The sequence below is a fragment of the Cariama cristata genome, unplaced genomic scaffold, assembly GCF_000690535.1.
Source record: "Cariama cristata isolate BGI_N322 unplaced genomic scaffold, ASM69053v1 scaffold39438, whole genome shotgun sequence".
Lineage (NCBI taxonomy): Eukaryota > Metazoa > Chordata > Aves > Cariamiformes > Cariamidae > Cariama > Cariama cristata.
In genome coordinates this window covers 1-10,643 of record NW_009633550.1, presented here as the reverse complement: position 1 = coordinate 10,643, position 10,643 = coordinate 1, and the positions used below count along the sequence as shown (strand labels likewise).

The window sequence follows — 10,643 nt, the reverse complement described above, 5'->3', positions numbered from 1 at the left end:
TTGCCGTTGCAGTCGGCTAACAGCGCCTGCCGGGGTGCCCGTCGGGCCTTTTCGAGGCTCTTTAGAGCTCTGACGGGCTTCGTCTCTTTGAAGATGGAGACACGAGGGAACGATCTGGAAGCTGAACCCTGCGAGGGCTGCTGCCACTCAGGTGGCGTGCGGAGCATAAAATGGGTGTGCGCGAGTGCGTATAAGAGGGCTCGCCCCAGCCAGGAGGAAGAAGCTGCCTTTGAGCTGTGTGATATAGTTTGAGAACTAGCGTAGTACTGTACTTCATCGTCTTGTCCCTTGACTTCTAGAGTAAGGGTTGTTGTCCAAGAGCCTGCTTTTCTCCTGGAAAACGTACATGATTTTCTCAAATCAGGGTCTTCCTCTTCCTTTCTGGGAAGTGGCATGGGCTCAATGCCACGGTCTCCTTGTCAGTTGGGATTAGCCTGTTTTCTTCAGGCGTTGTAGGAACTTTAGGACTGATAAGGCACTGAGAAGAGTTGATTCCTGTTAAGCCTGTCATTGATTGCAAGAATCTACTCTTTCTAATATTTTTGTGTGTGTAGTCTGGCCAAACTCAGAGCTACTTAATCTTTCCAGTGTTTCCTCAAATGTCTTTCTGGGCCTGTCGTTACATCCATGCTACCTCCTTCCCCAGTCTTGACTCTCCAGCTTTTGGTCTTGTAGATGCTTTGCAGATCCTTACACTTTATGTGAAAGGAATCCAGCCTTGGTTAAAGACACACAAGAGCTTTCAGACCCTCGAGGCTTTATATGTGGTAATGTGGGGAATGGCAAAGCCGCTTTCCTTTGTGCGTACAGGTAGCTAGGTCACTGAGTAGCAATGTTTCTCTTTCTTTAGGTTGACTGTACAGCAAACTCAAACACCTGTAATAAGTATGGAGTCAGTGGATATCCCACCTTAAAGATTTTTCGAGATGGAGAAGAGGCAGGAACCTATGATGGGCCCAGGACAGCAGGTAAGAGCTCATCAGCAAGCATCTGGCCTGCCAAAATGGTGCTGGAAGGCAGACCCACGTGTAATAGACTTGTGTCAGGGATGTTACGTGTGTTGAGAGATATAAAGAAGGTTCCCACCTACACACACGCCCCCCCCCTTGCCCTTTCCAGAACTCTTTGTGCTAGCGGGGCCCTGGATGCTTATTATCCCTTAAACTCTCTTTTAAAGGTGAAGGTTTCCACATTATCTTTAACTTCTGTTACCTTGATTGGTGGGCAGTATCTGGAAAATGCTAGAAAGTTCCTATATGAAGTTGGTGATAGCACTTCTTCAATTCACTTCATATTTATTATATGGGAGAGATTTATGAGTTCTGCAGAATCCAACTTTTGCTTTGGGAAGCTTGAAGAATGTCTTGTAGGACTTTCTATCAATCGCTTTAATCATTTAACTTTTCTTTTAAGATGGGATTGTCAGTCATCTCAAGAAACAGGCGGGACCTGCTTCTGTGGCTCTCGGTTCTGTGGCTGATTTTGAGAAATTCATCGGTGATAAAGATGCTTCTGTAGTAGGTGAGTAGATTCAATGCAGCACTGGAATGAGTGGATGCTCAGCTCTGGGAGATGTCTTGGGGAACATACCGTGAAAGGATAAGAAGCAGTATCACAAGCTGTAGCAAGAGAAATTGCAGCTGGACGTGAGGAAAAAAAAGTTTTTCTAACGAGAATGGTAAAGCACTGGAATGTGTGCCCAGAGGGATTTTGAAACACTCAGGTTTTCAAAACTCAGTTGGACAAAGCTCTGAGCAACCTGATCTGACTTTGAAGCTGGTCCTGCTTTGAGGAGGAGGTTGGACTCGATGATCTCTGAGGATCCTTTCCAACTTTCTCCCGCCCGGTGGTTCTTTGACTGTCAGACCTGCTGGCACCAGTGTACCTTTTTTAAAGCGTGTTGCTCTCTTAGCTGGCTGACAACAGGTAGCTTTGGATAGCTAGAAAGATAGCTACATTTGGGTGCTATCTCGTGACACTGGTAGACTCTCAACGTCATATGATTTGACCATGGTTTACAAGTGGTCGTAGCAGCTTTCCTTTGTGCAGATCAGGTGCAATCTTACGAACGTAGCTGGATGAGTGTTGATCAGCATTCCCAAAGTTACTTTTATTAAGTACCGTTGGCAGTTGTTATCACTAGTAGTGTCACGTGGTTACAAACAGCTATCTTAGTGCTCAGAGGACAACTGCATTTTTGCTAACTAAGCTGGGCAGACTCTTGAGTAACTTTCTGCTGGTGGAAGGGAGGGAGTATAGAAAGGCCCAAAAAAATGGGAGAGAAGCTGTCAAAGACGAAGGCCTGAACATGCATTGGAAGACTTGATTCAGAAGTGATCTTTCAGTGTAGGAATAAATGATGAGAGCTGCACAGTGACTACTGCTGAGTTGGTTTGGGGTCACCATCTGTCTTTCTGCTGCAGGCTTCTTTGGAGATGCATCTGGTGATGCTTACTCAGAATTCATGAAAGCTGCCAACAACCTAAGAGATAACTACCGTTTTGCACACACCAGTGAGGACCAGTTGGTGCAGAAGTATGAGGAAGATGGGGAGTAAGTTATTTAACACAAAGATTTCTAGTTATTGGGACATTTGGAACAAATTCATGGAGTCCAGTTGTTAACTGGATTCACTTTCTGAACATAGCTTAAGGTCTTGTTTCTTCCTCTACTGCCAGTGGCTTTTTTTTTTTTTTTTTTTTTAAATCTCTTTGGAATTGAGATGGAAAGGTATAAATGGTTGCAGGCTCTGGAGGGTTGGTGTCTGCCTCTGGATGGGAAGTATCTCGACAGAGGCATTTTGCTTCCTTGTTGCTTGTTATGGTGGGGATTTCTTTTTTCTCACTGTGGCCTGTCTGAATAATGGAGTAGGGTCTGGCAGGTGGATCTAATGCAGTAGTGCCACCAAGAAACTCGACGATCCTGAAGCTGTGAACACTGAACATGGGTAGTTGCTGGAGATTGGGTTCTTGCCTCATCTAGCTGCCATCCTTGGAAATCCAGGGATACTTTAAAATAATTCATGATACCTTTCTCCCCTCAGGGGTATAATCTTATTCCGTCCTCCACGCCTGACGAACAAGTTTGAGGACAGCTCCATCAAGTACACAGAAGACAAAATCACCAGTGGAAAGATCAAGAAATTCATCCAGGAGAACATGTGAGTGATTCCTCACCAGAGAGTGTCATAGAGTGGCCCCAGTTGGATTCAGCCCTGTGTCAGAACTTGTTTTCTCTAACTGGTGCTGCTGCCACTTCCTGCTTAGTGTCCAAAAGAGCTGTCTTGCCTGCACTGTCTCCTTTGGGGACCACTTCTGGAAATCCTGGCATGGCTGTGGGTATTTACTCTCCGTATTCTAACAACCACACTTCTGTTTAAAAACTGTGAACTTCCTGAGAAGTATGCCAGCTTTGGCCTTATTTAGGTCAGATGTAGCCACTGACGTTGTGGCTAGAGATGGAGATTTGACTTAGAATAATGTGGTAGGTGAATGAGCAAAGTGTATCTTACTTAGGCCTTACTGATTACTGGCATTTAAGTTCTTGGATGGGAAACAAGAGTGTGCTGCATCAAGCCCATTCCTGGGAGGTGGTGGGTTCTGGGCAGTGAAACTGAAACTCCTAATGTCTGTCTCGTTGATAGCTTTGGCATCTGCCCACACATGACTGAAGACAACAAAGACTTGATCCAGGGAAAGGACTTGTTGGTGGCATACTATGATGTGGACTATGAGAAGAACGCAAAGGGCTCCAATTACTGGCGCAACAGGTATGCAGCAGCGGGAGTTAATTGGCCTCTCTCACTTGTTCCCTGCATCGGTGCTGTTCCATAGCTCAGTTGACAAAATTTTTCCTATTGCTCCTATGTGAATTCTCTCCCAGAAAGCTTCCAACTGAGTTTCTAGTCGGAACTATTGGGCTGGCTGCTGCCTGTAGAGCCCAAAGCATGCAATGTGCATATCCTTTGAAACCTCACCTGCTTGCTTTTGGATCCCTAGCCCTTAGACCTTAAACACAAACTTCCTTACTGGTATTGTGTGGGATTCTATCCTTTGTATTCCCCAGTGCCTGAGACCCTGGTGGTCATGCTGAGAGAGGTGGAGGACATTTGCACAGGCCTCATTCACAGCAGACACAAGCTTACTCCTCTGCTTCTCAACACCATTTCTATAGGACTTGCCTGTGCAGAACACATCATGCCATTGAATTCCTTGTCCAGTGTGCACTCCAACTTGAAGGTTGTTACGTCATGTGGAAGAAAATACTCCAATGAATAATGTTTTGTGGCTTTTTTTGTTTGTTTGTTTTCCCCTCAGAGTTATGATGATTGCAAAGAAGTTCTTAGATGCTGGCCACAAACTGTCTTTTGCTGTTGCTAGTCGGAAAACCTTTGGCCATGAGCTTTCAGAGTTTGGTCTAGACAGCAGTGTGGGTGAGGCTCCAGTTGTTGCCATCAGAACAGCTAAAGGAGATAAATACGTCATGCAGGAAGAATTCTCGTAAGTTTTTGAAGTTAGTGGTGTTACCTCTCACTTGATAGACTTTGGTCTGGCAGTCTCTGACTAGATCATACTTCATTAGCTTGGAGGAAACAGGAAAGCTGGATGTTCCAGCTGGAAGAAATGATTGCTGGGTTAAAATGGCACCTACTCCTGTGTTTTCCTGCCCTCTAGAGAGCTTGCAGCCCCTCCTTTTATACAGTGGTGGAGAATTTAATTCACGATATTTAAGTGTCTGGTTAGGAACTAAGATGCATTAAAGGGCAGAGGAAGTAGTTGTACTTTTCTTGTTGAAAAAAGTAACTCAAGGGTGCTGTAAGTCCTAAAACTTTGAATGGGATGTGTGTCCAGCCTCCTGTCAACTCTTAAGGGCATCTTTGCACTTGTTCTGGGGTCTTCTAAGCCAGCCCCAGACTGCTGCTCTTGGAGATGCAGGTGGCATCTGTTCTGTGGGTGGAAGGAGCTTAAATCAGCCTTGAAAGTTTTCCCCTCTCATCCTGTGTGTGTGATGATGGCTGTAAAATGTCACTTCATTTTCAGCCGTGATGGAAAGGCTCTGGAGAGATTCCTGCAAGATTACTTCGATGGAAACTTGAAAAAGTATCTGAAATCGGAGCCTGTCCCTGAAAGCAATGATGGCCCCGTGAAGGTGAGCGCCGCATCAACCATAGCAGCAGCTCCTACCAGTGGATGTAGAAATACTGTTCACCAGCAGCAGCTTCTACTCATATGCCAGTATCCCATGCTGCAAGTGCTGTGTTGTGGCATCTTGAGAAACCTCTGCTGTGACAGATGGGAGACGAATTCACTCCCTTGTTGCACTGCAGTTTTCTAAGCCAAGGGAGAAATGCAGCTTGCAGTTTTGATTCCACCAGCATGCTCAACCAGCATAGTAGCTGCTGGTTGAGCATGCTGGTGATGTGCTCTAAAAGTGCAGGATCACCCAGATTTACAGGGATTGTGCAAAGGCCTGCTGTCTTGGCTTGTGCTCCCTCATGGCATGGCCTTCAAGTTGGTTGTGACTGCACTATTTCTAAGGAGTTGTATGTTCATCTCACCACTGTGGGGGGGTGTGGTGTAACTCCTGCCGTTCATCCCTCTTGGTAAATTCTGCCCTGAATGAAGTGTTCCATGGCCTGGCTTTATGATGAGGGTCTTAGAAGGGAGTGGAAGTCACTGCTAGTTTTTGTGTGGATGGGGATGGCCTCAGCCAGTCTTGCTAGACTGATTCCTCAGCCTGGAACTTGCTGGGGTTAAAAAGAAATTATTTTGTCCTCCTCCTGCGAGGATACCAGATGCAAACCTCACTTGCAGGTAGTGCTGACACCATATGACAGGTTTTTTACCTGCAAGCTGAGGATGTTACAGCTTGGTGAAGAGTTGTGTGTTTGGTCATTTTGCTGCCTCCTGTGTAGGTGCAGCATGACTCTTCCTGTAGGAGGGCCAGGCTTTCTTGAGCAGAGTGAATGGAGCATGTTGTGTTACAGCCTCACTCTTGACTTAGAAAAAACTAACTTGTATGATCAAACATTATCAGGTGGTGGTCGCTGAGAACTTTGATGAAATTGTTAATGCAGAAGACAAAGATGTCCTGATAGAGTTTTACGCACCCTGGTGCGGCCATTGCAAGAATCTGGAGCCCAAATACAAAGAATTGGGGGAGAAGGTAAGTCTGGGACCCTCTTGCAAATGCAAACTAGAATTTTCAGCGCTAAACAGTCCTGCAGGTTCTGTCTGTCTAGCCTTTATGATAACGGGGCATAATTGTGCCTTCTCGAAGACTCTGAGTTTTGGCATCTCCTGTGAGTGCAGAAGTACATTAGCTGGATCTGCAGTGTGGTAGCAGCCATGCTAGTAGGTTTAGCCTGCGCCCTTTGCTGTGGCATATAAATGTTCCCTGATTCAGTGACTAGCCTCAACTGCCAAAGTTCCTTTTTGGGTCTTTTCCCTCTGCATGATTATCGTCTCCCATCCGGTGAAGGGTAACAGTGCCCTGCACAGTTTCACAAGTGGCGTAAATAAATCTGTTCTCCCAGATCTGACCAGCCTTTTGCTATTTGACTGTCAGGCACTCCTTCCTGAGCACGGCATATCCTCACAGCTCACTTTCTGAGATGGAAGGTAAGCAGTTGCTCTGGGGTAGGCATTCTCCAGAAGTTAACACCAGACCGATTCAGCAGGTACCCCTGGGAGATGTGTGCTGTATACAGCTGGCTGAGGAGGGACTTTGTTCCCTGTGCCCCGGTTGAGGCAGAAGTAAACTGCTCAGAAGAAATTTGCTCACCTTTTAGCACACCGTGTGCACTGTCCTCTGACATCGCTACCTTAGATGATGTTGATCCGTGAGTTCCTGGTGTTAACTACTATGGATTGGTTACTAATAAGCTCTTTCTATCAACAGCTCAGTAAAGACCCCAATATCATCGTTGCCAAAATGGATGCTACAGCCAATGATGTGCCTTCTCCATATGAAGTCAGAGGGTAGGTCTGTTGTCGTTATACCACCGTGTCAGTGGATGTGTTCAGGCTTCTGTCTCTGACGAGCAACCGCAACAGAAGAGCTGAAAGAGTCTCACAGGGAGGATGGGTGGGGGTGATTGGCATGCAATTGCTAGGCGTTTGCTTAGTGTGAAGAAAGCAGGAGTGAAAACAAAGGACATTCATCTGCCTTGCTTCTCTGGGATTCTGGCCTCCTGGCTATTCCTGGAGGCCTGTCTTGCTTTTGAATCTGCTGTGATTCTGTTCTTGGCAGCATAAAAACAATGCTGGGCTTGCTTTTCTGAAAACGTTTTAGCTAGCAAATTTGGACGTAGTTGAGCTTAGCCAACTCTGTGGACATGGCCAGCCTTTTTGAGTCCGCACCTGCTGGCTTAAGACCTGCTGAAGCTGTTACCGTATTAAACCAGGGGAACGCAGGGTGCGAGTCGCTTCAGCGAGGGCTAGCCTGCTGGTCTGAAAGAAAACAAAGCACGTTAGGAGCTCGGATGTCTCTTCTTTCCCCCCAGCTTCCCCACTATCTATTTTGCTCCCGCTGGCAAGAAGCAGAGTCCAAAGAAGTATGAGGTGAGTATTTTGCTGCTCTTGCTGCCTTGTAAAGAAGTGAAGTAGCATTCAGGTGTCCAAATAATGCCAAGCCTCTCTGGAGTTGTGGGTGGCATTCTGTCCCCTTTCCCTGGGAAGGCACCCAGTGGTTCCTGCTGGGAATGTTCTGCTGCATGCTGCAGACCCGTGGGGAGAGCTCTGCTTGCTGTCGCTTTGGTCTCCTGCGTGGCCATGAACTCCCCCTCCAGCAAAGGGGAAGCCCAGAGGGAGTACAGGCACTGCCTTACTGTCTTGTGCTTTCTGCAGGGTGGCAGAGAAGTGAGTGACTTCATTAGCTACTTGAAGCGGGAGGCAACCAACACTCCTGTGCTGCAGGAGGAAGATAAAACCAAGAAATCCAAGAAGAAGGTGAAGGAGGATTTGTAAAGTACCCACTCGCCATCTTGTCAGGATGAGCTCTGTGTGAATCGGGGAAGCACTGGGCAGGCTGGGGCCAGTTCTGGGTTGTGGAGAGCCAGTGACCATGTGGGCTGAGGGGACCCAGCTGCTGTATCTAGTTCTGTTTAATTTCCTGCCATCTCTTAGCTGCACTGTTGTGGGGCTCCCAGACTGGTATGTTTTGTGGTTTGGGAGGGGGTGGGGGTAGGGTTATTTTCTAATTTTTTTTGTACATTTGGAGAAGTAAAACAATAAAAATGACCCCCTTAAGACCAAGCGTCCCTCTCCTATGGAGACCTGTCAAACCTAACACCAGGATCCTGCTCTTCGTAGACAGCAACTTCCTACTGTCTGGTTTCCTTCAGTGAGCCTTTAGAAGTCTGTTTCTAAATACTAAGCTCGGCCTTCAGCCTGTTCTCGTTCCTCAGCTAACAAGAGTCCTTCCAGAATGTCGTAGCAGCCACTGTCCCAACGTGCTGTGCCTCAGGTGCCACATTTACACAGATTTTGGGCTTAGGGACTCTGTTCACAAATGCTTTTGCTGTCTGCATGCTGCCTCAGCAAGTTTAGAGGTATGTAGTACTTAATGCAACTGTTGGATCTAGACAAGTGCAGGCCTACAGAGCAGTCTGGCATAGCGCTTGCTGAACAGCATACAAGCGGCAGCAGTAAATGAGCAGAAGTAGTCGAGAGTAGGGGAGGAGTGCTACCAAGTACATACTCTGCCCAAACATAGGTAGGGCCAGTGCTGAGGATTTTTCTCACAGCCAGTAGGCTTGTCTGTGGCTTGTGTGTTGTTAGAACAGTTAAGACCATTTAATTATCATTACTTCTCTTGGTAGAAAGCAGGCTAGTAGCTGTAGCTTTCTCTTCAGGAGGGAGAGGAATAGGATCCTACACTGCAGTCAGATGGTGGAGGGTGTGACTGACCATCTCAGGGTACAGGCAGTCCTAACTTCTTTTGGCCCAGAATGTGCTGACTGGGAAGGTCAGGAGTGAGACGGTGGGTGAACAGAGATGAGCTGTTGCCCTGGCACTCTGAGGTGAAGTGAGGATCAGCAGACTCACAAGGCACTGCTGTGTTGCAGCAGTTACCATAGTAAGAGGCAGTGCTTGCTTTCTCTGTGGATTCTTCCCCCACAATTCCAAAGGCTGTGTACTGATTATTTATTGCTGCTGGAGTTCTCCAGGTACAGTAGATCATACAACACTTAGTACATGGTTCTCTCTCTACACCAGCTGTGCAGTACAAGAATTTCTTCCCCAGCTGCATCAGTATCTTAAACCACCTCTACCTTCTGTACTCTCCGGCTGGCTAGCAGATGCTCTGTGTCCCAGAGTAGACATCGGGGCACCCTGGAGCACGAGTACATGTGTGACATTGAGTGGTCCTTGCACCTCAGGGGGGCAGGACCCCTGCAGCTGGCTGCAGACTTCAGACGCTAGTGCAAGGAACGGAGGAGTACAACAGGCTCTCCTTCTGACTGCTGACAACTACCTTCTGTAGAACCAAGCTGGAGCACTGCTTCCTTAATGGACAGGGTACTGCCCTGTGTCAGGCGCAGGAGAGCCAGGGGAAGCTTTTCTGATCCTTGCTTTGCTCCTTAATCTGCGACCAGATCTGGTGGTAGCTGGGCACTAAGCAGGAGTCGAGTTCTTCAGCATGTTTGGCAAGCATCGGTGCGGGTGCCCGACCCAGCAGGGGTGAAGTAGGCCCAGGCTTGGTGAAGCTCTCTGGCAAGAGGGGCAATGGATGTGAGGAAGGGCATTGTGCTGGGGGGTGCTGAGGGCAGCCCCGGTATACCTTACTGCGTGCTGCAATTGAACTGAAGCTAACGAGGCTGTGGTAGAGGAGAAACAGACATCTGAGGAAGGATTTGTAGGTTAACTTGGCAAATGTGCTTGACACAGGCCTTCCTTTCGTCAAGAGACCTGCATGGAAAGCTGGCTCAGCCTCCTGAGAGGGTAGCCACCACCCAAAGGTTTAAGTAATGCATCCAAGAGGGTTGGCTCAGGCCTCAGCAAAGGGTCTCCAAGTGCCTGGCTCTGCCTCCCCTCTGCAGCCGAGGTCTCCTCCTCCTCTCCCTCCACAAGACCCCGGCAGCAGAGCAAAGCCCTTGCCCTTGGGGCGGGGGGCCGGCAGTGCTGTGACATCTTGCCGAGGCCCTTGGTGGGAGGGCAGGGAGCATGCAGGGCTGCGGCCGTGTGTGGCGAGGCAGGCAGCTCGTCTCAGCTGTGGGGCTGGGCCAAGTTACACGAAGCAACAGGGTAGCCCTGTGGCAGCCAGAGCCCAGCTCTCTTACCCCAGGTGCTCCGGGATCTCTGCTGAGGAGGAGATGCTAGCCCGGGGCTGTGCACCATGCGCAGGGGTGGCCGGGACACAAGGCAGGGGCAGAGCCCAGCGCCCTGGAGCAGCTGGGCTGTGGGGCGAGGGAGGCTTTGCTGGGAAGGAGGTGCAGAGCCTGATGCCTTCAGGAAGCAGCTACACTGAACTGGGCTCCCTACACCCACCTGGGGGATTTCTGCTGCCGGAGCCCAGGAGCACCCACCACCCCCAGAAGGTTTCTGCCGGTGGCCTGAGGGGAGTCGTGCTCTGGCGGCTGCTGCAGAGGCACCGGGAAGGACAGGGCCAAGGGTCTGCGGTCCTGGCTCCCGGGGCACGAG

At 48.7% G+C, this 10,643-nt stretch overlaps 1 protein-coding gene across 1 annotated transcript; it reads left to right on the top strand.

Moving 5' to 3' along the window:
* Positions 1–850: 850 nt before the first annotated feature.
* Positions 851–8,255, top strand: PDIA3 (protein disulfide isomerase family A, member 3; the record flags this gene model as incomplete). The annotated part of the gene is made up of 11 exons (XM_009706793.1): positions 851–968; positions 1,414–1,521; positions 2,424–2,553; positions 3,044–3,160; positions 3,644–3,769; positions 4,317–4,499; positions 5,040–5,148; positions 6,037–6,165; positions 6,901–6,980; positions 7,505–7,562; positions 7,848–8,255. Coding segments are annotated over 11 exons (1,278 nt in total), but the record flags the coding sequence as incomplete, so codon positions are not given.
* Positions 8,256–10,643: the final 2,388 nt, after the last annotated feature.